This window comes from Pongo abelii, chromosome 7, assembly GCF_028885655.2.
Source record: "Pongo abelii isolate AG06213 chromosome 7, NHGRI_mPonAbe1-v2.0_pri, whole genome shotgun sequence".
In the NCBI taxonomy this organism is placed as follows: Eukaryota; Metazoa; Chordata; class Mammalia; order Primates; family Hominidae; genus Pongo; species Pongo abelii.
In genome coordinates, this window is record NC_071992.2 from 32,721,314 (window position 1) to 32,748,691 (window position 27,378).

The following is a 27,378-nucleotide window of genomic DNA, read 5'->3' on the forward strand; positions in this document are numbered from 1 at the left end:
CCACTTGTGTGTGTAGTTCTATGCAATTTTATCACATGTAGATTTGTGTAACAATCACCCTAAGATACAGAACTGCTCTATCACCAGAGACATCACTTCTGCCACTCCTTTATGTATTTTTTCATACGGAAACTCTCCCACACCCCCATTCTCCTACCCTGTCCCCAAATCCTGAAAATTATTACTCTCTTCTCCATATGCATACTTTTGCCATTTCTAGAATGTTTGTAAGCGAAATTTTGTAGTATGAGACCTGTAAAGACTGCTTTTTTTTTTTTGCTTAGCATACTGCCTCTGAGATTCAACCAAGTTGTTGTATGAGTAGACTGTTTCTTCTTATTGCTAAGTAGTATACCATGGTATGAATGTGCCATAGTTTGTTTAACCATTTACTCATTAGAAATTTGGGTGGTTGTCAGTTTCTGGTTATTACAAATTAAGCTGCTGTGTACATTCACGTATAGGTTTTTGCGTGAACATCATTTTTTGTTTGCCAGGGAAAAATGCCCAAGGGAAGGATGGCTGGATCATATGGCAGTTGCATGCTTATTTATTGATTTTTGAGACAGAGTTTTACTCTTGTTGCCCAGGCTGGAGCACAATGGCGCGATCTCGGCTCACCAAAACCTCCGCCTTCCGGGTTCAAGTGATTCTCCTGCCTCAGCCTCACGAGTAGCTAGCATTACAGGCATGCGCCACCACGCTGGGCTAATTTCTGTATTTTTTTAGTCAAGATGCAGTTTCTCCACGTTGGTCAGGCTGGTCTTGAACTCCCGACCTCAGGTGATCCACCTGCCTCGGCCTCCCAAAGTGCTGGGAATACAGGCATGAGCCATTGTGCCTGGCCTGCATGCTTACTTATTTTTTTAAAGATTGCATCTTGCTATGTTGCTCAGGATGGCCTTGAACTCCTGGGCTCAAGCAATCCTCCTGCTCTGGCTTCCTGAGTAGCTGGAACTACGAGCACATGCCACTGGGCATGGCTGCATATTTAGTTTTTAAAGATGATGCCAAATTGTTTTCTGGAGTGGCTGTGCTATCTTACATTCCCTAATGGCAATACACGAGTGAGTTGGTGTCTCCCATCCTCACCGGCATTTGGTACTGTTATTGTTTTCTTTTTCAGCTATTCTAAGAAGTGTATAGTTACATCTCATTGTGGTTTTCATATGCATTTCCTTAATGGCTATGATGTTGAACATCTTTTGATAAGCCCATTTGCCATCAGTGTATTCTCTCTGGTGAAAAGTCTATTCATGTCTTTTTCTTGTTTTCTAACTGGATTGCCTTTTTTTTTTTTTTCCACCTATTGAACTTTGAAAGTGCTTTATATGTTCTAGGTGTAAGTCCTTGCTCAGATAAACGATCTGCAAAAGCTTTTTTCCCCATTCCTAGCTTATCTTTTCACCTTCCTAACAGTCTTTCGCAGAGCAAAAGTTTCTGATTTTCATGAAAGTGAATTTCTTCTTTCTTTTATAGATTGTTTTTTGTATCATGTCTAAGAACTCCTTATCCAAGCTGAGATCCTGAAGATGTCCTCTCATGTTTTCTTCTAGATGTTTTATAGCTTCACGTTTTACATTTAAGCCCAAGGTTCATTCGGAATTATTTTTTGCATGAGGTTAGGGTGAACTTCATTTTTTTGGTCTCTGGATGTCCAATTGCTCTAGCAACATTTCATGAAGACTATTTTTCCTCCACTTAATGCACCTTTGTTAAAAATCAATGGAAAGAAAATCAATTGAGCATATTTGCATGGATCTATTTTTGGAATCTTTATTCTGTTCCACAGATCTGTGTGTCTATTCCTGTGGTCACACTGTCTTTCTTACCACAGCTATATGCTAAGGCTTAACAGTGGATAGAGTATTTCCATATACTTTCTTCTATTTCAAAATTGTTTTAGCTATTCTAGTTTCTTTGCCTTCCCAGGTAAGTGTCAGAATAAGCTTGTCTATGAACATCTTGCTGGGATTTTGATAGGAACTGCAATAAACCCTCATATAAATTTGTGGTGAACTGATGTCATTATGTTGAGTCTTTTAATCTATGAACACACTACATCTCACCATTTATTTAGATTTCCTTTTTTTTTAAAAAAAATCAGTATTTTATAGTTTATAGCATAGAAACTTTACACATTTTGTTATATTTGTACCTAAGTATTTCATTTTAAAGTTATTATCTTTTATTTTACTTTGAGATGGAATCTTGCTCTGTCACCCAGGCTGGAATGCAGTGGCGTGAGCTCAGCTCATCGCAACCTCCCCCTCCTGGGTTCAAGGGATTCTCATGCCTCAGCCTCCCAAGTAGCTGGGATTATAGGCACCCACCACCATGCCTAGCTAATTTTTTTCTGTTTTTAGTAGAGATGGGGTTTCGCCATGTTGGCCAGGCTGGTCTCCAACTCCTGTCTCAGGTGATTCACCTGCCTCAGCCTCCCAAAGTGCTGGGATTACAGGTGCGAGCCACCATGCCCGGCTGCCCAAAGTTATTTTAAATGGTATTTTAAAAATTGTTTATTTCCATGTGTTCTTTGCTAGTATTTAAAAGCATAGTTGACTCATGAACAATATGGGTTTGAACAGTGGGAAAACTTATACTTGGATTTTCTTCCACCTCTGCTACTCCTTAAGGCTGCATGACCAACCCTCCTCTTCCTTAGCCTATTCAATGTGAAGATGATGAAGATGAAGACCTTTACAGTGATCCACTTCCATTTAAGGAATAGTAAACATATTTTCTCTTCCTTATGATTTTCTTAGTAACATTTTCTCTACCTTACTTACTGTAAAAGTATAGTAGCATATAATACATATATAAAATTATGTGTTAATCAACTGTTCATGTTATCAGTAAGACTTCAGGTCAACAGTAGGCTATTTGTATTAAAAGTTAAGTGCTGGGGGAGTGAGTTATATGCAGATTTTTCAGCTGTGTGTTTTGGGGAGGGGGTGGGGGCGGGATCAGTGCCCCTAATCCCTGGGTTGTTTATGAGTCAAATGAACAATTGTTTTTTTCTGTTTTCATTGTATCCAGTGACCTTGCTGAACTTACTAGTTCCAAGTTTTCCTTTCTTTTTTTTTTAAGATTCCTTAGGATTTTCCATGCAGACCATCATGTTCTCTTCAAATAGGGATAACTTTATTTCTTCTTTTCCACTCTGAATACCTGCTAATTCCTCTCCTTGGCTTTTTGTGCTGGGTATAACTTCCGGTATTATGTTGAATAAGAGTGGTGGAAGAGAACATTCACCTCTCAGTTGTGTGCAATAATTCATTTTAAATATTGAACTCCATTTGCTAATATTTTGTTTAGGATATATGCATCAATTATCACGGACACTGGTCTGTGGGGTGTTTTCCATATTATATTGGTCTTGTCTTAGAACTATGGTAATATTAATCTCATATTATTATTCTCTCAATTTCTATTTTCTGGAAGAGATTGTATAGAGTTTCTGTTCTTTAAATCTTTAGAATTCTCCAGTGAAACCATCTGGGCCTTAAAATTTCCTTTCTAACCATGAATTACATTTAATTGTTGTAAGGCTATTTAAATGATCTATTTAGAACTACATGTGTTTAACGTTTGTACTTTTGATACAACCTGTGGGCCAGTAGTGATAACTCATTTCATTCTTGATAGTGGTAATTTATGGCTTCTTTTTCTTTTGTCAGACTTGATAAAGGTTTGTCAATTTAGTTGATCTTTCCAAACAACCATCTTTTTGTTGTAGTTTCATTAATTATCCTTTCATCTTGACAGGTTTTTTTTTTTTTTTTTTTTTTTTTGAGACAGAGTCTTGCTCTGTCACCCAGGCTGGAGTGCAATGGCATGATCTTGGCTCACTGCAACCTCCACCTCCTGGGTTCAAGCGATTCTCCAGTCTCAGCCTCCCGAGTAGCTGGGATTACAGGCGCATGCCGCCACACCTGGCTAATTTTTTGTATTTTAGTAGAGATGGGGGTTTCACTGTGTTCCCCAGGCTGGTCTCGAACTCCTGAACTCAGGCAATCCACCTGCCTCGGCCTCCCAAAGTGCTAGGATTACAGGCGTAAGCCACCGCACCCAGGCTTTCTTTTTCTGGTTTCTTAAAGGTTGGAAGATTAAGATTATTGATCTGAAACACTCCCTCTTTTCTAACGTAAACATTTAGTGCTATGAACTTCCTTGTTAGCAGTGCTTTAACCATGTCCCTCAAATTTTGGTATGTTGCATTTTCATTTTAGTTATATATTTATTTCCTTTAAAATCCCATGACTATTTCAAAATGTGTTATTTACCTTACTTTTTGCAGAGATAAGGTCTCACTATGTTTCCCAGGCTGGTCTCAAATTCCTAGCCTCAAGCAAGCCCCGTGCCTCCTACTCACTTTCCAAGTGTCTTTGGAGATTTACTTTTCTGTTTGCATGTTGTCAGAGAACATATTCTGTATGATTTCAATTTATTTATTTATGAGACAGAGTCTCGCTCTGTTGCCCAGGCTGGAGTGCAGTGGCGCAATCTCGGCTCACTGCAAGCTCTGCCTCCTGGGCTCACACCATTCTCCTGCCTCAGCCTCCCAAGTAGCTGGGACTACAGGCGCCCACCACCATGCCCGGCTAATTTTTCATATTTTTAGTAGAGACAGGGTTTCACCGTCTTAGCCAGGATGGTCTCAATCTCCTGACCTCGTGATCTGCCCACCTCAGCCTTCCAAAGCGCTGGGATTACAGACATGAGCCACCGCACCTGGCCTCAATTCCTTTAAATATGTTGATATGTATCTCATTGCCCAAGATGTTGTCTATTTTGATGCATGTTCCACAGGTGCTTGAAAGGTCTATTCTGCTACTGTTAAGTACAATAATCTATAAACGTCAATTAGATCCTGTTGATTGACAGTGTTAGATTCTTCAATATTCTTCCGGACTTTCTGCTTAGTTTTAGCAACTGAGAGTACAAAGTCTCCAACTATAATTCTAAATTTGTCCATTTCTCCTTTCAGTTTTATCAGTTTCGCTTCATACATTCTGAAGGTCTGATGTCTGATATATACATATTTTAGACTGCTGCATCTACTTGGTGGACTGACCTTTTCATCATTAAGTAACATCCCTCTTTGTTCTTGGAAATTTTCTTTTCTCTGAAGTCTACTTATCCACCATTAATATAGTCACTCTTACTTTATTATTTGTATGGCCTATCTTTTTTCATATGTCTACATTCCACCAACTTATCACTACATTTGAAATGAGTTTGCCAACAGTAGTTGGGTTTTTTTAAATATTATTATTATTATACTTTAAGTTTTAGGGTACATGTGCACAATGTGCAGGTTTGTTACATATGTATACATGTGCCATGTTGGTGTGCTGCACCCATTAACTCGTCATTTAGCATTAGGCATATCTCCTAATGCTATCCCTCCCACCTCCCCCCACCCCACAACAGTCTCCGGAGTGTGATGTTCCCCTTCCTGTGTCCATGCGTTCTCATTGTTCAATTCCCACCTATGAGTGAGAACATGCGGTGTCTGGTTTTTTGTCCTTGTGATAGTTTGCTGAGAATGATGGTTTCCAGTTTCATCCACGTCCCTACAAAGGACATGAACTCTTCATTTTTTATGGCTGCATAGTATACCATGGTGTATATGTGCCACATTTTCTTAATCCAGTCTATCGTTGTTGGACATTTGGGTTGGTTCCAAGTCTTTGATATTGTGAATAGTGCCGCAATAAACATACATGTGCATGTGTCTTTATAGCAGCATGATTTATAATCCTTTGGGTATATACCCAGTAATGGGATGGCTTGGTCAAATGGTATTTCTAGTTCTAGATCCCTGAGGAATCGCCACACTGACTTCCACAATGGTTGAACTAGTTTACAGTCCCACCAACAGTGTAAAAGTGTTCCTATTTCTCCACATCCTCTCCAGCACCTGTTGTTTCCTGAGTTTTTAATGATTGCCATTCTAATTGGTGTAAGATGGTATCTCATTGTGGTTTTGATTTGCATTTCTCTGATGGCCAGTGATGATGAGCATTTCTTCATGTGTTTTTTGGCTGCATAAATGTCTTCTTTTGAGAAGTGTCTGTTCATATCCTTCGCCCGCTTTTTGATGGGGTTGTTCGTCTTTTTCTTGTAAATTTGAGTTCCTTGTAGATTCCGGATATTAGCCCTTTGTCAGATGAGTAGGTTGCGAAAATTTTCTCCCATTTTGTAGATTGCCTGTTCACTCTGATGGTAGTTTCTTTTGCTGTGCAGAAGCTCTTTAGTTTAATTAGATCCCATTTGTCAATTTTGGCTTTTGTTGCCATTGCTTTTGGTGTTTTAGACATGAAGTCCCTGCCCATGCCTATGTCCTGAGTGGTATTGCCTAGGTTTTCTTCTAGGGTTTTTATGGTTTTAGGTCTAACGTTTAAGTCTTTAATCCATCTTGAATTGATTTTTGTATAAGTGTAAGGAAGGGATCCAGTTTCAGCTTTCTACATATGGCTAGCCAGTTTTCCCAGCACCATTTATTAAATAGGGAATCCTTTCCCCATTGCTTGTTTTTCTCAGGTTTATCAAAGATCAGATGATTGTAGATATGCAGCATTATTTCTGAGGGCTCTGTTCTGTTCCATTGATCTATATCTCTGTTTTGGTACCAGTACCATGCTGTTTTGGTTACTGAGCCTTGTAGTATAGTTTGAAGTCAGGTAGCGTGATGCCTCTGGCTTTGTTCTTTTGGCTGAGGATTGACTTGGCAATGTAAGCTCTTTTTTGGTTCCATATGAAATTTAAAGTAGTTTTTTCCAATTCTGTGAAGAAAGTCATTGGTAGCTTGATGGGGATGGCATTGAGTCTATAAATTACTTTGGGCACTATGGCCATTTTCACAATATTGATTCTTCCTACCCATAAGCATGGAATATTCTTCCATTTGTTTGTATCCTCTTTTATTTCATTGAGCAGTGGGGTTTGTAGTTCTCCTTGAAGAGGTCCTTCACATCCCTTGTAAGTTGGGTTCCTAGGTATTTTATTCTCTTTGAAGCAATTGTGAATGGCAGTTCACTCAGGATTTGGCTCTCTGTTTGTCTGTTATTGGTGGATAAGAATGCTTGTGATTTTTGTACATTGATTTTGTATCCTGAGACTTTGCTGAAGTTGCTTATCAGCTTAAGGAGATTTTGGGCTGAGACAATGGGGTTTTCTAGATACACAATCATGTCGTCTGCAAACAGGGACAATTTGAGTTCCTATTTTCCTAACTGAATACCCTTTATTTCCTTCTCCTGCCTAATTGCCCTGGCCAGAACTTCCAACATTATGTTGAATACGAATGGTGAGAGGGCATCCCTGTCTTGTGCCAGTTTTCAAAGCGAATGCTTCCAGTTTTTGCCCATTCGCTATGATATTGGCTGTGGGTTTGTCATAGATAGCTCTTATTATTTTGAGATACGTCCCATCAATACCTAATTTATTGAGAGTTTTTAGCATGAAGGGTTGTTGAATTTTGTCAAAGGCCTTTTCTGCATCTATTGGGATAATCATGTGGTTTTTGTCTTTGGTTCTGTTTATATGCTGGATTACATTTATTGATTTGTGTATATTGAACCAGCCTTGCATCCCAGGGATGAAGCCCACTTGATCATGGTGGATAAGCTTTTTGATGTGCTGCTGGATTCGGTTTGCCAGTATTTTATTGAGGATTTTTGCATCAATGTTCATCAAGGATATTGGTCTAAAATTCTGTTTTTTGGTTGTGTCTCTGCCTGGCTTTGGTATCAGGATGATGCTGGCCTCATAAAATGAGTTAGGGAGGATTCTCTCTTTTTCTATTGACAGGAATAGTTTCAGAAGGAATGGTACCAGCTCCTCCTTGTACCTCTGGTAGAATTCAGCTGTGAATCCATCTGGTCCTGGACTTTTTTTGGTTGGTAAGCTATTGATTATTGCCACAATTTCAGAGCCTGTTATTGGTCTATTCAGAGATTCGACTTCTCCCTGGTTTAGTCAGAGATTCAACTTCTCCCTGGTTATGTGTCGAGGAATTTATCCATTTCTTCTAGATTTTCTAGTTTATTTGCGTAGAGGTGTTTGTAGTATTCTCTGATGGTAGTTTGTATTTCTGTGGGATCGGTGGTGACATCCCCTTTATCATTTTTTATTGCGTCTATTTGATTCTTCTCTCTTTTTTTCTTTATTAGTCTTGCTAGTGGTCTATCGATTTTGTTGATCCTTTCAAAAAACCAGCTCCTGGATTCCGTTGCTGGTGAGGAACTACGTTCCTTTGGAGGAGGAGAGGCGCTCTGCTTTTTAGAGTTTCCAGTTTTTCTGCTCTCTTTTTTACCTATCTTTGTGGTTTTATCTACTTTTGGTCTTTGATGATGGTGACGTACAGATGGGTTTTTGGTGTGGATGTCCTTTCTGTTTGTTAGTTTTCCTTCTAACAGACAGGACCCTCAGCTGCAGGTCTGTTGGAGTACCCGGCCGCGTGATGTGTCAAGTCTGCCCCTGCTGGGGGGTGCCTCCCAATTAGGCTGCTCAGGGGTCAGGCATCAGGGACCCACTTGAGGAGGCAGTCTGCCCGTTCTCAGATCTCCAGCTGCGTACTGGGAGAACCACTGCTCTCTTCAAAGCTGTCAGACAGGGACATTTAAGTCTGCAGAGGTTACTGCTGTCTTTTTGTTTGTCCGTGCCCTGCCCCCAGAGGTGGAGCCTGCAGAGGCAGGCAGGCCTCCTTGAGCTGTGGTGCGCTCCACCCAGTTTGAGCTTCCTGGCTGCTTTGTTTACCTAAGCAATCCTGGGCAATGGTGGGCGTCCTTCCCCCAGCCTCGCTGCCGCCTTGCAGTTTGATCTCAGACTGCTGTGCTAGCAATCAGCGAGACTCCGTGGGCGTAGGACCCTCTGAGCCAGGTGCGGGATATAATCTCCTGGTGCGCCATTTTTTAAGCCTGTCGGAAAAGCACAGTATTCGGGTGGGAGTTACCTGATTTTCCAGGTGCTGTCTGTCACCCCTTTCTTTGACTAGGAAAGGGAACTCCCTGACCCCTTGCACTTCCCGAGTGAGGCAATGCCTCGCCCTTCTTCGGCTCACACACGGTGCACGCACCCACTGACCTGCGCCCACTGTCTGGCACTCCCTAGTGAGATGAACCCGGTACCTCAGATGGAAATGCAGAAATCACCCGTCTTCTGCGTCGCTCATACTGGGAGCTGCAGACCGGAGCTGTTCCTATTCAGTTATCTTGGCTCCTCCCCTCCTACATTTACATTCTTGCTTGATTCTTGGGATCAAGCGTTCCTCCCACCTCAGCTTCCCAAGCAGCTAGGACTACAGGCGTGTACCACACAGGCTGATTTTTAAATTTTTTTCTAGAGACAGGGCCTTGCTATGTTGCACAGGCTGGTCTCAAACTTCTAGCCTCAAGGCATGAGCCACAGTGCCCAATGGTGTAAAAACATTCCTATTTATCCACAGCCTCACCAGCATCTATTGTTTCTTGACTTTTCAATAACTTCCATTATGACTGGCGTGAGATGGTATCTCACTGTGGTTTTGATTTGCATTTCTCTAATGATCAGTGATGTTGAGCTTTTCTTGGCCCTGTAGTTTTCTTCTAAGTTCTTTAACTTGTTTTGGTATTAAAATAATGCTCCTCTAAAAGCATGAGTCAGAAAGTATTCCTTCTACTTGTATCTTCTGAAAGAGATTGTAGAGAATTGGTATAACTTCTTCCTTAAATGCTACTAGCACTCACCAGTGAACCTATCTGGTCCTGGTGCTGTATTGGAAGGTTATTAGTTATTGATTCAATTTGTTTAATAGATAGATTTAGGCCTATTCAGATCACATATTTCTTCTTGTGTGACTTTTTTGCAGATAATGTCTTTCAAGGAATTGGTACATTTCATCTAGGTCACCAAATTTACAGGCCCAGAGTTGTTCATAGTATCCTTTATCCTTTTAATGCCCATAGGATCTGTAGTGATGTCCTCTCTTTTGATTTCTGGTATCAGTAATTTGTGCTCCCTTTTTTTTTCGTGGTTATCCTGGCTAGAGGCTTATCAACTTTACTGATCTTTTCAAAGATCCAGATTTTCATTTTGTTGATTTTTATCTATTAATTTCCTTTTTTTCATTTCATTCATTTCTGCTCTAATTTTTATTATTTCTTTTCTTCTGCTTATTTTGGATTTAATTTGTCCTCTCTTTTCTAGTTTCCTAAGGTATAAACTTAAATTACTGATTTTAGATATTTCTTGTTTTCTAATACATGCATTCAATGCCATAAATTTCTTCCTAAGTACTGCTTTTGCTTTATCCTACAAATTTTGTTTTCCTTTTCATTTAGTTCAAGGTATTTTAACATTTCTCCTGAGATTTCTTCTTTGATGCTTTTATTATTTAGAAGTGTGCTGTTTAATCTCAAAGAATTTCGGTATTTTCCAGCTATCTTTGGGTTACTTATATCTAGTGTGGGCCTCCTACTTGATCATCTTAATAAATTCCACTGTGGTCTGATATGGTTTGGCTCTGTGTCCCCAACCAAATCTCATCCTGTAGCTCCCATAATTCTCATGTGTTGTGGGAGGGATCCGGTGGGAGATGACTGACTTATGGGAGCAGGTCTTTCCCGTGCTATTCTTGTGATAGTGAATGGGTCTCATGAGATCTGATGGTTTTAAACACAGGAGTTTCTCTGCACAAGCTCTCTTTGCCTGCTGCCATCCATGTAAGATGTGACTTGTTTCTCCTTGCCTTCTGCCATGATTGTGAGGCTTCCCCAGCCACGTGGAACTGTAAGTCCATTATAAACCTCTTTCTTTTGTAAATTGCCCAGTCTCGAGTATGTCTTCATCAGCAGCATGAAAACGGATTAATACATGGTCTGAGAAGTGACTGTATGATTTCTACTATTTCAAGTCTCTTAACATGTGTATTATGGCCAAGGTATGGTCTATCTTGGTGAGTCTTATGTATGCTTGAGAAGAATGTCTAACGTGCTACTGTTGAATGGAATAGTCTACAGGTGTCTATTATACCAAGTTGATTGATGGTGTTGCTGAGTTCAACTATGTCCTTAGTGATTTTCTGTCTGTTGGATATGCCCATTTCTGATAATGGGGTATTTCCAACTATAATAGTGGACTTCTCTATTTCTCCTTGTAGTTCTATTAGTTTTTGCCTGAGTTTTTATTTTAATTAAATTTTCAGTTCTAAGTCTTCTATTCGGTTATTACATATTTCATTTATTTGATGAAATTTTCTAGCTTTTCATTTGTTTCAAAAGTGTCTGTAACTGCTTGTCCGAGTATCTTCATGGTAGCTGCTTTAAAAGTCTCTCAGGTAATTATAGTTCCAACACCTGTGTCAATCTTGATGTTGGCATCTATTGAGTATCTTTTCTCATTCAAGTTGAGATTTTCTTGGTGTGTTAAGATGAGCGATTTTTATTATATCCTGGTCAACTGGGGCATTTTTATGAGACTCTAGATTATATTTAATCTCTCACTTCAGCAAGACTTTACTAAAACTGTGCCGGCAGGAACAATGGCTGGCAGGGAAAGGGGAGCACTGACTCTTTACTACTATGCAGAGGTGAAGTTCTGGCTTTCCACAGGGCCTCCATTTATACCCTGGGGAGTATCCTGTTACCACTGCAAAGGGCTGGAAGGCCATGGTCCCCGCTCATCCTCCACCAACACTGTAGAAGGAGGCCTTGTTACTGCTGGATGTGGTGGAGGTCCAGGCTCTCCACTTTGTTCACTGACTCTAACCCTAGTGGAAAGGACAACTCATCACCACAAAGCAGGGGTAGGTATCAACTGACATTGCAGGAGCAGGATGATGGCAGGGAAGGGAATGAATTATTGCTGTGTGATCCTACTTGGATAACCACTGGCGCCATGGGGAAGGAAAGGGGTACCTTGTTCCTGCTGGGTAGGGGGTCAGAGTCCAGGATCCCCACTCAACCTCCTTTGCCATCACCCCAGTGGGAAACGGGAGGGGTATATTTAATGTCAAACAGGTTTCCAACTTTCTCGGCTGCCCTTTTCTTTTCTTAGTCCACTGGCAAGAAAGAAGAGGTTTTTCTTGGGGCTTTTGGGGGAGGTCTGTGTCAGCTGGCATTTCTGTGTTGGGGGCATCTAGTCTGAGATAGGGAGGAAACAAAAAGAAAATCGAGGGAACTTACTGCTATGTCATTCTCTGAGTCTCAAATTCCCTAGTTGGTCTGTCTTCTCTCCAGTTTCAAAAGTCTTCTCATATTTATTTTATAAAAATGTCCAGGGTTTTTAGGTGTACTTAGAGGGAAGGATGCAGAACATGCGTCTATTCTATTTTGTGTGGAAACATAAGTACATGTATGTTTAAGGAATTAGAGACCTGAATTAACCTAATTTTATATAGAGTCAAAATAAAAGATGAACATAAACTAAGAATGAGAGAAATACAGTAATAGTTACTAAAATATTCCCAACTACAGAAATATTACCTTTCTCAGCTGTCCTCCTGATCTTAGGAATGGTGAATTTCTTCAAAGGATTGACTTCACGAGTATTCAACATGGGTTTGCTAGTTGAGCTCATTTGACACAGTGTATTCTGTTTAGCAGTTTCTTTCATTTCCATTTTGTTGGCCTAAAATCAACCCAAGGTTATTAAGCAAAAAGGTCAATAAATACATAAAAGGCAATGGCAGTACGATCATTTAAAAGTTCTTCAACAAAAGTAAATAGTAAAATGTTCTTAGTCAACTGTCATAAAGTTTCCATCTCAATTTGACAGTTACCCAAAAAAGAAAAGGAGTTTACAACTTTGGTTTTTATATAATTTGAAAAATATCAGCTGGGCACAGTGACTCACGCCTGTAATCCCAGCACTTTGAGAGGCTGAGGTGGGCAGATCACTTGAGGCTAGGAGTTTGAGACCAGCCTGGCCAACATGGTGAAACTCCATCTCTACTAAAAATACAAAAAGATTAGCTGGGTGTGATGGCACATACCTGTAATTCCAGCCACTTGGGAGGCTGAGGCACGATAACAGCTTGAACCCGGGAGGTGGAAGTTGCAGTGAGCTGAGATCACTCCACTGCACTCCAGCCTGGGCGATACAGCAAGACTCTATCTCAATATATATACTTCACATACATATATATATCACTTATATATACATTTCACATATATATTTCACACATATATTTCATATATATATATATATATATATATATGAATTTTTGTTTCTAACGCATTTTTTCCTCGTAATTCATGTAACTGTCATTAGGTAACCAAAAGTCTCCCTGCTCCTGAAAAGCTCAAAAACTTACAGCCATAACAATTTTTATGCACATTTGGTAAAATTCTTACCAAACACTCCATTTTTTTTTCTTTCTTTCTTTTGAGACAGGGTCTGTCTGTGTTGCCCAGGCTGGTTTTGAACTCCTGGGCTCAAGTGATCCTCCTGCCTCAGACTCCCAAAGTGCTGGGATTACAGGCATGAGCCACCATGCCCAGCCCAAATACTCCATTTTTAAAAAGCATTTTTTTCCTATACATTTCTGTGACTAAAACGATACTCTCTTTAAATCAAGATCTCTGGCTTTCGAAGAAACTTCAAAAAGTTGTAAACCAACTATTGCTGACTATTCCTACAGCTGATGGCCAACAACAGCCAATCGCTTATTGACTACTGTTCTATAGTATCATTCTATAAATGCTTAAGACAACATCAAATATTGCTATACCAGAAGTATCAAAAATATTCCTCCCCCTCCTTTTTCCCTCTCGTTTCTCTCTCTCCCCAAACTCCCCTGCAACCTCCATCCCCTGCCAAATATTGATTCTTAACCTCTTTAAGTAGGACTCAAGCTGGATTTCAAAAGAAAGCTATGGAGTATACACACAGGGAAATATATATAAGCAGGTATTTTTCGTACCATTTCGTAACATGGTTGATGGCCCTCCTGACACCTATCAACTGCTTAGTTCCAACATTAGATCACAATCCAAATTAAAAGATGCCAAAATTTTATAGAAGGATCACAAAGGATAAGGTTCTAAGAAAGTTCACAAGGATGTCCCTCTTAATCCCCTCCTGTTCTTTTTGAAAGGTGATCTTGCAGTCACCCAAACATGGATCAGGGAATGAAAAAGACCTCTAGAAGAAAAAGAGAAGAAAGCCAGCCCTTCTTCCATTCAGCCACAATGACAGAAAATAGTGGGGTACTGCTTTCTAACAAGAATACTCCTAAGATGCACCAGCTCTAGAGATACTTGTCAAGGCTGCCATGTTCACCTCGCAGTTTAGTAAGGGGGAGAATGGAAAATAGTTTAGAATGCCTTATGCAATAAAAATATCTTCGATTAGTCATGATCTGTAACAACAGCACATAAAGGTAAAGAATAATCAGTTGAATATACTTTACTTGAACAGCCAAGTGCTGGGACAATCCTCAAAGCACAATCCTCAATACTGTGTTTAACTACAGTTAAATTACATATTCAGTTTGGGAGGCTGAGGTGGGTGGATCACGAGGTCAGGAGTTCGAGACCAGTTTGACCAATATAGTGAAACTCCCTCTCTACTAAAAATACAAAAAATTCGCCGGGTATGGTGGTGTGTGCCTGTAATCCCAGCTCATCAGGAGGCTGAGGCAGAAGAAGCACTTGAACCCGGGAGGCGGAGGTTGCAGGGAGCAGAGATCGCACCATTGCACTCCAGCCTGGGCGACAGTGTGACACTCCGGCTCAAAGAAAAAAAAATTACATATTCAAGAAAGCTTGATGATTTCAGCTATAGGGGTTCTCTAGCATAATTTGCTAATAAAGGAAAGATTTATGAAGTTCACTTCTGTTCCTCAGTGCTTACTTAGGATAATACTTTGCCACAAAAAGCTAAGTTTACTGCTAATGAAAGATGAATAATCAGGACACAATGGTATTCAATATCCTTCATTAAATAAGTTGCGCTCAGCAATTTTTCAGTTATTACCTTTTAAGTAGGAATAAGTCTCTTTAACTTCAGCCCAAACTTCAACTATGTTAAAGTGATAACTTCATATTTTTTTTGTTCGGGTTTTTTTGGGGTGGGATATTAGACCTTTGATATATATTTCTTTATGCTCATGTATCACAGACCTATAACCTTTATATTTATATGTTACATATTACAAATTATGTCATATGAAATAGTCCTACAATGATTATATATGTTTATGTATTATTTATATACATAAATATATATAAGTAAAATCAGGAAGTTTGAATTCTGAGGATTCATGCTGAGGCTGTCTTCTGGAGTCCTGGGCTATTATAGATAGAGAAAGAAATCAATTCTAAAACATTCAGGAATAGTTAATGTACACGGCAATGCATATACCATGTACTTCATAGTACATATGGTACATAAGGTATATACCATATACTTTAACAGATATTCAAAATAATAACTAAAGAACAAAGGAACCAAAAACAAGAGTTTGCTAACAATTTAAACATCTATCTATATAGGTTTTAAGAGAATGTATGTTATGAACAACTTTAAGCCAATACATTTAAATATTAGACAAAATAATTCTTAGGAAAAAAGCTACCAAAATTGATTCAAGAAGAAATAAAAACAATGAATAATCCTGTTATTATTAGGAGGAAATTAAATCAGTAGAAATTCAATCAAAAGTAAAAATAATACATCACAAATCAGCTGAGTTCATCTCAGAAATGCAAATATTTGCCATTGTCTAGCTCATCTTCCATTCCCTCCTCAATCTGCTTTGATTTCTACCTCCATTACTCTACCTAAACAGCAATCTTCAAAGTCATCAATGATTATCCACATCAGTCATTTGCGGTTCATGACTTACTTGGCCTCTCTCTGTTTAATACTCTTGACCACTCTGTTCTTCAAATAACAGCTTGCCAGACTTCTACGACTTCATAATCCTGATTTTCTTGGTCTCTTAGTAACTCATCTGTCTGTATCTAGCCTTTATTATCTACTAATTTTTGCTTAAAATATTCTTTATATTTTTATTTTTTAATATTTCATCAAACTTAACCTTTGAAAACTTGGTAAATAAAAATAGAACTGTGGTTTTAGTTTGCATTTAATTCATTATCAGTGACATTGAGCTATTTTTTCTGTGAATCACTTGTTCTTATCTTTTTGTCCATTTTTTTCCACAGAGAAGACCGTATTCTAGTTAACGATTTATAAGGACTCCATATACAAATAAATTAGTTTTGTCTGTCATATGTATTTTAATATTTTTGTCTTTTAATTTTGTTTCTACATGAGGAAGATTCCTCACACAGAAAAACTAATTTCTGTATAGTCTCATTTCTGAATCTTTTTTTTTCCTTTGAGACTAGGTCTCACTAGTGTTGCCCAGGCTGGTCTCAAACTCCTGAGCTCAAGTGATCAATAAATGCCTTGGAGAATTCTGGTTTGTCCTCATTGCATTGTGTGGGGTGAGTGAGGGCGCCGTCATGGGAAGATGCTGGCTAACTGCACACAGATTTTTGATCCTGATGCCTCAGCCTCCCCAATGGCTAAGTAGCTAGGATTACAGGCACATGCCAACCGTGCTTGGCTATTTCTGAATCTTTTATTACACATCATCACGCCAACCGTGCTTGGCTATTTCTGAATCTTTTATTACACATCATCACCAAGAGTATATGAGAGTTCCAGTTTCTCTATATTCTCACAAACACTTGATGTTGATAGTTCACTTTCTGCCAACCTGACAGGAGCAAATGATAACTGATTGTGGTTAGTTTGCATTTTCTCCCTGCACCTCCCTTTTTTTTGACAGTGTCTTGCTCTGTTGCCTGGGCTGGAGTGAAGTGGCGTGATCTCAGTGCGCTGCAACCTCTGCCTCCTGGGTTCAAGCGATTCTTCTGGCTCAGCCTCCTAAGTAGCTGGGACTACAGGCATGTGCCACCATGCCTGGCTAATTTTTGTAGACACGAGGGAGGTTTCACCATGTTGGCCAGGCTGGTCTCAGCTTCCTGACCTCAAGTGATCTGCCCGCCTCAGCCTCCCAAAGTGCCTGTAGGCATAAGCCACTGAATCCAGCCCCCAATTTTTGAGAATGATCATGTACTGAGTATATTTATTGGTCATGTTTCCACATCTGTGAAATACCCATCCAAGTTTTTTACCCGATTTTCTATCAGTTTGTTTATTCTATGTATTTGCAAGAAATCTTTATATGAGATACTATCTTTTTTGCTAATTATATTTATTGCAAGTAATTCCCACTTTTAAAAGTTGTATTTTCATTTTCTAAAATAGGTATGTTTAATTTTAGTCCCAACTATGAATATTTTTCTTTATATTTTGTGCTTTCATTTTTGCTTTTGATAAACTTTAAGAAATACTTCTCCCCAAGATCATAAAGATATCCCATATATTTTCTTCTAAAACTTTCATAGTTTTGCCTTTTACCTTTAAGTCTTTACTTCACCTCAAATTCATTTTTTGTCTATGGTAAAAAATAAAGTTTCAAGTTTTCCATGTGAATATCAAACTGTTGGCATTTTTTAAAACAACCTTTCTTATTCCTCTTTATCTGTAATGCCATCTCTGACATAAACCCATTTTCCACATATGTACGAATTCTGGGCTCTGTTTCATTGGTGTCTTTCTGTATTCATGCATCAACACCATATTGTAACAAATCTTGATACATGCTTGAGCAAAACCAAAAAAAAAAAAAAAAAACAAATCTTGTTCTTCCACAGCCTCTTTGCACTTTTATACACATTTTAAATTAGGCCTATCTAATAATAAATCTTGTTTAGGTTTTAACTGGAACTTCACTGAATCCAGTGATCGATCTTAAGATAAGCTTTATTGTTATATTAGTTTTCCTATCTGTGAACATGGTATTCAGTTCATTAATGTCTTTCAGTAGTTTTATAATTTTTTTCCCTGAGGGTTTTTACACTTCTTTTAAAGTATTTATTCTAAGGTACTTTATAATTTTTATGTTACTATATATGGTATCTTTAAAACTTATTTTATTCACTACTATGTTTAGAATGATGTTGTAGCCGGGTGCGGTGGCTCACGCCTGTAATCCCAGCACTCTGGGAGGCCGAGGCAGGCGGATCACGAGGTCAGGAGATCGAGACCATCCTGGTTAACACGGTAAAACCCCGTCTCTACTAAAAATACAAAAAATAAGCTGGGCGTGGTTGCAGGCGCCTGTAGTCCCAGCTACTTGGGAGGCTGAGGCAGGAGAATAGCGTGAACCCGGGAGGTGGAGCTTGCAGTGAGCCGAGATTGTGCCACTGCACTCCAGCCTGGGCGACAGAGCAAGACTCTACCTCAAAAAAAAAAAAAAAAAATGTTGATACTGATAATAAAAATGGCTAACACGTATATAACACTTACCAGGTACCAGACACTTTTCTAAATGCTTTAGATATATACTGATCCATTTAATCTTCACAATATCCCTATGAAATACCCTTATTTTAAATTAGAAAACAAAAGTGCAGGGAAGTTAAATAATATGTCCAAGGACACAAAGCTAGGAAGGGCAAAACCTGGAATTCAAAGCTAGGCAGTGTGGCACCAGAGTGAATGCACTCAATCACTAGGTAAATGACTCCCTGAAACCAATTTCTATATATTGGCTACCCAGTAACCTTGTTAAGCTCTTATTAATTGTAAAAATTTAGCTTCATCAACCACCATATCCTCTATGAATAATGGACAGTATAATGACTTACGGTTTTGTTTCTTCCCATCTGATTCTTATGCTATTTATTTCTTGTACCTAGTACAATGTTGAATATAACTGATAATGGCAGGTATCTTGATCTTGCCCTTGATTTTAAAGGGAATGTTTTAAATCTTTTACAATTTAATATGATAAATTCTATTCTCTAGTAGACATGCTGCCATCAGGCTTAATTTTCCTGGGTACAAAATTCTAGAATGACTGCTACTTTCTCGCAGCACTCTGAAGATGTTATCACCTCCAATTGAATTGTCATTCATTTATGGGCAATCTTTTCCTCTGGCAGCTTTTAGTATCTTCTTTGTCTCTTATGTCCTGCATTTTCATCATGATGTTCTAGGCTAAGTATCTGATGAACTTGTTATATCTAACGTTTGGTATCTTTCAACAATTATGTGAAATTCTCAGAAACTTTACCTTTAAATATTGTTGTGACATCATTCTATTTCCTTAGTATAGAACTTCTATTTACCTATGTTCAAATTTCTATCTTTATTCTTCATGTTTCTTAACCCTTCTTCATATCTAAAATTCATATCATGTTTCTTCATATCTAACATCTGGTTCACTGACTCTCTTCAGCTAGGTCTAATCTGCTTCTAGTCCATTGAGTTAACTATAATTATTACTATTTTCATTAATAAGGGTTATATTTGGTTCTTTAAAAAAATCTGCTTCTCACATTTTAAAGCCTTTCTCATTTCTTTAAAAATATATTGTATTTAAACTGGGTGTGATGGTTACACCTGTACTCCCTGCTACGTGGCAGGCTGTGGTGGGAGAATTGCTTGAGCCTATGAGTTCAAAGCTGTAGTGAGCTATGACTGGATTCCAGCCTGGGCAACATAGCAATGTAGCAAGAAAAAAAATTCTGTCTCTAAAAAAAACCTATATTTGATAATTCCAACATCTTAAGTCTCAACTCTGATTCTCCTATTTTTGTGTGTGTGTGTGTGTGTGTGTGTTACCGTTTGTTTATAATACCCTGCTTCCTGTATGATATATATTATCAATTCATTCACTATTTCCGTAACTCATATTCCTTAAAGCTTGGAACAGGCATAAAGACAGACATCTAAGACCAATAAAATAGGAAAAAGAGTTCCAAGATAAACCTTCACATATATGGTGAAATGATGTTCCACAAGGGTGCCAAGACCATTCAGTGGGAGAAAGGACGGTCTGCAACAAATAGTGCCAGGAAAACTGGATATCCATGTGCAAAAGAATGAAGTTGGATTCTTACTTTAAACCATGTACAAAAATTAACTGCAAATGGGTCAAAGATTAAAGATAAGAGTTAAAACTATCAAACTCTTAGGAAAAAAAAAAAAAAGAAAAAGCCTAATGTGAAGGTATTGGGAGGTGGGGCTTTTAGAAGTTGATTAGGTATTAAAGGTGGTGCCTTCATGAAGGTACCCTTACAAAACAGACTGTAGAGACCTCCCTCGTAACTTCCACCATGTGAAGATGCAGCGAAAAGACAGCTGTCTGTGGACCAGGAAGCAGTCTCTCACCAGCTACCAAATCTGCCAGCACCTTGATCTTGGATTCCCCAGCCTCCAGAACTGTGACAAAGAAATTTCTGTTGTCTGTAAGTTACCCAGTTTATGGTATTTTGTTACAGCAGCCTGAATGCACCAAGACAGAGGATTTTTAGAAGATCTCCTATAGGTTAGTTTGAACTTATCTTTAGTCAGCAAGAGTGTAATCAAAAGAGCATGATCTGTATGGTAAGATGGAAAAGACCTATACCAAAAAAAAATGTGTAGTATAATGACTTAGATGTCAACCTTGTACAAAATGACTGTCAACAGTGAGCCGAGATTGCACCACTGCACTCTAGCCTGGGTGACAAAGCGAGACTCCGTCTCAAAAAAAAAAAAAAGACTATTAACAAATGTCTGTTGAATTGGTGATAGAGGTACTGAAGGGGTAAAGTTAAATAATACATTGCTTTTCATGGACTAGAAGTTTGAAACCAAGCTTTGTTGAAGGGTCAGAGGATGCCCCTAAGAGGCTATCAGTAAAATCCATCTATTAACAATCCTCTTATTGGACTTAAAAGAACGTTGCTGACCTTTCTCAGCCAATTAAGGCATGAGTATCTGGTTAAGCATTAGATATATATATATATATTTTTAAACGGAGCTCAGACTCAAACACCTATGAAGCCATCATGTGACATTCCATTAGGTAAATGTATAGGTTATTCAAGGGTTTACATGTCAACACTTTTTAAACACTTTTTTTTTTTTGAGACAGAGTCTCACTGTGTCCCCAGGCTGAAGTGCAGTGGTGCGATCTCAGCTCACTGTAACCTCTGCCTCTCAGGTTCAAGCAATTCCCCTGCCTCAGCCTCCCAAGTGGCTGGGACTACAGGCGTCTGCCACCACACCTGGCTAATTTTTTGTATTTTAGTAGAGACGGGGTTTCACCATGTTGGCCAGGATGATCTCGATCTCCTGACCTTGTGATCCACCCACCTTGGCCTCCCAAAGTGCTGAGATTATAGGTGTGAGCTACCGTGCCTGGCCAAACACATACATTTAAATAAAGTTCAATATCATCACAGTGACTTGTGAAGTTCTATCTTTCTTTTTTTCTCAAATCCTTTAATGTGAAGTTTGACTATTGGTACCTTGGAACTTAGGAAAAGAGTGGAACATCTGGAATGCCTAAATGCAGGACAATGACGACCCATAAAGTTTTTTTAAACTTCCCCTCAATCTTATACATATGAGGTAGAAATTATTTTAAAAAGTGTTTCTGGGTTATCTCCATCCTCTTTATATTAAATGAATAGAAAACTAGAAGCAAAAGAGCAAAGAATGCATGGCAGTAGTTTTATCACACTTTTAATTTTATTTAAAATGGTTATTAGGACTTAGGCCATTTTTCATTTATTTTCACTCATCTTGTTTACTTTGCCACTGCCAAATCTCAGAGTCTTTTAGAAAGAGATTACCAAATTCTGTTGGAGAAGATGAACCATCTATTCAGTCCACTTCCTTAGAGGGTATTAGTGTGATCCAGAGACAAAGGCTTATAGCAACTACATAATAATTCCAGTAGTTACCTCAGCTCACTACCAGAAACACACGATTAAAAAAAAAAAGTCAACATAACTCCCCAAAAGAATGCCCCCATTCTGTTGATATTTGTTTTACTTAGGTTTAAAAGATTTAGATAAGCAGAACCTGTGTGCTTCTCAGAATCAGTGCCCATATTGACCACTTCCTCAGAAAGATATGCAGTATCAAAAGAAAGCCTCATACATTAGAATGCACTACACATCTCTAAACCCTTAAAAATTTATAGTAAAACTATAGTAATTTAAATTATTTGGGAAGAATAAAATCTTAGTATCTGGATAAAAGTAATAAATATATTATGAAGTGCTAACAAATAAAGCCTCTTCCAGATTTGTTTTGAAGACTCTAAGACTGAAAGCAATTTTTCCTCCCAATGCAAAAAAGTCTAGAACTGATCATAGTGACCATTTAAAATATGGGGGGTGGTGAGAGAGTATCTAAATTCTCAGGGCCAACCAGTGACAAGTAGCTAAAGATAACCTGGCTAGGAAATTCACACCCTTGTGATTTAACAAACCAACCTTTCACTTCCCTTCCAAACTGTCTTTACAAAATCGGGTTGAAAAAAATTTTTTTGAAAGGATTTATGAAATAACAAAGTATTCTGTACAAGAAGTCGGCAGACGTAGGTATCTTGTCCTGATTCTGCCACTCACTAGATGTCTGCTCCTAAGCTTTACTTTCCTCATTTGTGTTTTGGTAAGGCTTAAAGTTGTATTGTAAACTGTAAAATGTTTTGCCTCCTCCTAACACCTATCCCTCTTCCTACCACTTTCAGGCTCTATTTATCTATATTTTCTCTGCGGTTCCACATATAGGCATATGCAAGAAATTGTACACTGTATGCAAGCCAATGCCTTAAAAGTTGGATAGCCTCATTACATTAAACAGTCCAAATTCCTCCTCTACCTTTCCAATTACTTAGAACATTTATTTGCCTAGAGTATTTCCTTCCATGACTATGGTATTTTTGCTTTTTAAATGTCAATAGTGGGTCCAATTCCCATCTGCTGAGAGTGAATTTCACTTTAGAATCAACCTAAAATCATTTAAAACCCATATGATTAATATGTGGGTAACCAAATGTGACAAAACCACTTTTGACTAAAAATATAAAAATTTTAAGAATCTGTCTAAAAAGCAACTAATTCTCTTTTAAGAGTCAAGATCTCACTCTGACACCCAGGCTGGAGTGCAGAGGTACAATTACAGTTCATTGTAACCTTGAATTCCTGGGCTCAAGCGATCCTTCTGCCTCAGCCTCCTAAGTAGCTAGGATTGCAAGCACATGCCACCTCACCAGACTAATTTTTTATTTTATTTTTTGAGAGACAAGGTCTTGCTATGTTGCCCAGGCTAGTCTCAAACTCCTCACTTCAAGCAATCCTCCTGCCTCTGCCTCTCAAGTGCTGGGATTACTGGCATGAGCCACTAAGCTGGGCCTCATTTTCTTGCCCTGCTTATGTATTGGTTCAAAAAGTAATTCCAAACCTTGAATACCACAAATGTTCTAAGCAATATTTGCATATTGGCCTGACCTTCAAATTAGTTATTGAAAGTGTCAATACTTACCCTAAATTAAGGTCAATTATGTACGGGACAATATTCTCCACTGGACTACAATTTACCCATGTTTCTATCTCCAGCACAAAGTATACTTCCTTATAAAATAAATACCTGCTATGGTCTGAATGCTCATGCCCCCGAAACTCACATGTTGAAACCTAAACATCAGAGTGATGGTATTAAGAGGTGAGGCCTTTGGAGATGATTAAGTCTTGAGAACAGATCCCTCATGAATGGGATTAGCATACTTATTAAAGACCCTCAAGGGAGCTAGCTACCTCCTTCCACCACGCAATAACACAATGAAAATGCACCACCTATGAGAAAGCACCCGTCATCCCAGACACTGAATCTGCCAGCACCTTGATCTTGGACTTCTCTGCTTCCAGAACTGTGAAAAATAAATTTATGTTGTTTATGAGTTACCCAGTTTATATTACGTTGTAGTGGCCCGAGTAGATTAAGACAGTACCCAATAACTATTATCATCAAGAATAATTATTTACATACTTTAAAGTATTCCAATGTGTGATAAAAGACACTCTTCATCTATCTTATTGCCAAATTATTTATAAATCAATTGTAAAGTAGTTAAAATAAATCAACAAGTTATAAATAAAGCAGTAACAAAGCCATTATTTGAAATACTTACCACTCTTCAATGGCATCCAGCATCACACAGTTACAATCAGTACTCAGTCCATACATGATAACTGATAAGGGAACATCTACAAAATAAAAATAAAAACAGAAACATGTAGAGAATTATGATCAGAAGCTCCCCCAGCCCAATAATTATCTCTTCATTGTCTTCTCTATTAATTTTTTTCCTCCTGATTTCTGTCTCCCTTTCACTCCTGTTTCATTCTGGCGGAGGGAGCTGTCTGTTTTCTGCATATCTCAGTTCCTTCTCTCAAGCCTTTCCATTCCTCCCTTTTCTTTCCCTCCTCTTTTCTCAATAAGCTTTTCTCTTTTTCTTCCCTTCAGTACATTCTCATCTGCTATCCAGAGTCCCAATGTCAGCTCACCAATCTCACGCAGCTCTAGTTGGGAAAACCACCTGTAACGCAGCACATGAGCTTACTCTAGTGTTTTTACATACAGCACAAAACATTGATTTTTAGTCAATCACTGCAGTTATGATACATGCTACGCACAGTATAGGTAGCTTACATATAATATCTCATTTTATCTTCACAGACTGATGGTATTGCTCTCATTTTCAGATGAGAACAACAGACTCAGAAAGTTTAAGAAACTTATCTGAGGTAACCAAACTGGTAAGTTGGTTTTCAAGTCCAGGCTTGACGCTTAAGTATGGACCTAAACCACTACACTATTCAAATTCCGTTCTTTTTGTGTGTGTGTGTGTGTGTGTGTGTGTGTGTGTGAGACAGTCTCACTCACTCTATCGCCCAGGTTGGAGTGCAGTGGTATGATTTTGGCTCACGGCTCACTGCAACCTCCGCCTCCTGGGTTCAAGCGATTCTCCTGCTTCAGCCTCCCGAGTAGCTGGGATTACAGGCATGTGCCACTATGCCTGGCTAATTCTTGTATTTCTAGTAGAGATGGCGTTTCACCATGTCTTGAACACCTGACATCCAGTGATCTGTCCGCCTCAGCCTCCCAAAGTGCTGGGATTACAAGCGTAAGCCACCGCACCTGGCCCCAACTCCGTTCTTATATTTCCTTCTAGAGGCATTTAAACCCTAACTCTGACCGTATGCACCATGGAGACAACAAAACTATAATTAGCCCAAATCCTAATGGCCTATTATAATGAGCTTTCATGTTCCTGTGAAGCTAGACAACTTTTAACTTATTTCTTGATTTCAAGATAATACTACTGATTATAAGGTATATCTCTATATGGTACTAATATATTTAAAATGCTATGCATTTTCAAGAAAAGATAACTTTTATTGGTGAAACATTTAGCAAAATTTGAGATTTACTCCAAATTCTAGATCTTTTTTCTTTTCTCCAAGTTAAGCATCCAAAAAAAGGTCAAAAGGTATTTAAAGCTGACACTGTAGATTGGTCTTTGAAAATATTTTAGAACTCATCATATAAATAAAAGAACATTTTATCCTTTACTGACTTACTGGTTTGTGTATATTTTACTCAAGTGCTTTAATTAAGTGTCATTGTCTAAGAGACCCAAAGAAGTAAACGTAGAGAATAAAAAGAAATAATCAGGGACAAATATAGCCATGCAATATCAGGGTAATTAAAATGAGAGACTTGCATATAAAAATAAAATGTCAAATAATTTGGGAACCAGAAATTCTGAGTACTGTGATAGTGATGATCCATCTCTCTCACCAGCATTCACATAAGGATATCAGTAGTAACATGAAATATTTAGCAACAATTATATGAGTAATATGTGTATGTGAAAACTGATGACTGATGACATTTCTGTCTACTGTAATTATAGTAAGTTGAAAGATAGTTTTTAGGTTAGTACATTAATAAGAATCTGAACCAAACTTGTAAGTTAACACAACTGTCACGTATAAGAAAGGAAATATGCATGAAGATGTTACCAACTGTCTTAATTTGATCATGAAAGTTCTCAAGGGAGGATGTCAACACAAAGACACTTGCACATAGCTGTTCCAGACTTTCTGGAATGGCAAAAGAGTGGCATACAAAATCTCTGCAATAGGAAAAAGAAAAGTTGGCTACAGGACACTGAAATTACAGAACCACACCAATCACAGGTTTTAACAAAGAAGGTACTGATTTGGTAAACCTTTCTACAATTCATGGGTGATATTCCATGAAAAAGAAAAACTAGGGCTGGGCATGGTGGCTCACACCTGTAATCCCAGCACTTTGGGAGGCCAAGGCAGGAGGCTTGCTTGAGGTCAGGAGTTTGAGACCAGCTTGGGCAACATAGTGGGACCAAAAAATTAAAAAATTAGCCAGGCATGCCTGTAGTCCCAGCTACTCAGGAGGCTGAGGTGCGAGGATAACTTGAGCCCAGGAAGTCAAGGCTGCAATGAGTTGTGTTTGCGCCATTGCACTCCAGCCTGGTTGACAGAATAAGAGCCTGTCTCAAAATAAACAAACAAACAAAAAAAGAAAAAGAAAAACCAAAATGGTCTTCAATAGCTTTTTTCTCTACCAGAAGCTATCTAGTAGAGTACCTATAAATTTAATCTGCAGAATATTAATCTGCACAGGAATATAGTGTTTGCATAGGTATGGTTGAAAATATTTAACTAAAGTTCCTATTAAATACAAGAATTCTGTATTGATTAATATTTCAATTTTTCCTCCTTAAAACCACTTGTTTAGCAAGAAAAAAAGGCTTACAAAAGAGTTTGGAAAAAAGGCCTCAGTTTCATCTGTTTTCTAACTCTGTTTCAGGAGATTCTAAGGATGTGTTTTATAATAAGAATTCAAGTGACAAGGAGTCAAGTCTGTAACAACTGTGTTTAGCTGTGAGAAAAAATCCAGAAGAAATGCCCATTTCCCATTCTTCAGGAAATTGTATGGGAGTACAGATAACAGATAAACAATATCAACTTAAGCAACGTATGTTTGAGTATATAATAATATTGGAAAAATTAAGCTTGAAATAAAAAGAAACAGAAGCAGAGAAATGAAGTAATCAGTGTGGTAAGAGTTGGGTAAAAATCTATTCCACTCAACCTCAATTATTTAGACAAGTAAGTCTGAGTAAGTTTTCAAAGTCTGAAAAAAGTCTTATGTTGAAAGAGAAGATCTTAACTTCTGGAATATGGAAAGGCACAGAGCTAGAAAAAACTACTACTTAACAAAGTTTGTCATCTGGGCATGTCCTATACTTCCTAATTATAGATCACTGGCTACACAAGCTGGGGGACCCCTAACAAGCACATCATGAAATTACCTGTATTTCTGGTCTAGTGAACTAGGGGAAGTGGTTCTCAAACTGTGGTCCCTAGATCAGCAGCATCAGCACAACCTGGGAACTTGTTGGCAATGCAAATCCTCTGG

At 38.4% G+C, this 27,378-nt stretch overlaps 1 protein-coding gene across 2 annotated transcripts in view; it reads right to left on the reverse strand.

The window, feature by feature from the left end:
• TEX15 (testis expressed 15, meiosis and synapsis associated) overlaps positions 1–27,378 on the reverse strand; it is an 84,426-nt gene that overhangs the window by 46,338 nt on the left and 10,710 nt on the right. For both annotated transcript variants that reach the window (XM_063726602.1, XM_024251246.3), the window contains exons 2-3: positions 24,041–24,116; positions 12,471–12,615 (exon numbers count right to left, since the gene is read on the reverse strand). In XM_063726602.1, the coding sequence (XP_063582672.1) occupies positions 12,471–12,606 (136 nt within the window). In that variant the 5' untranslated portion in view covers positions 12,607–12,615; positions 24,041–24,116. The remainder of the gene's footprint in view (positions 1–12,470; positions 12,616–24,040; positions 24,117–27,378) is intronic.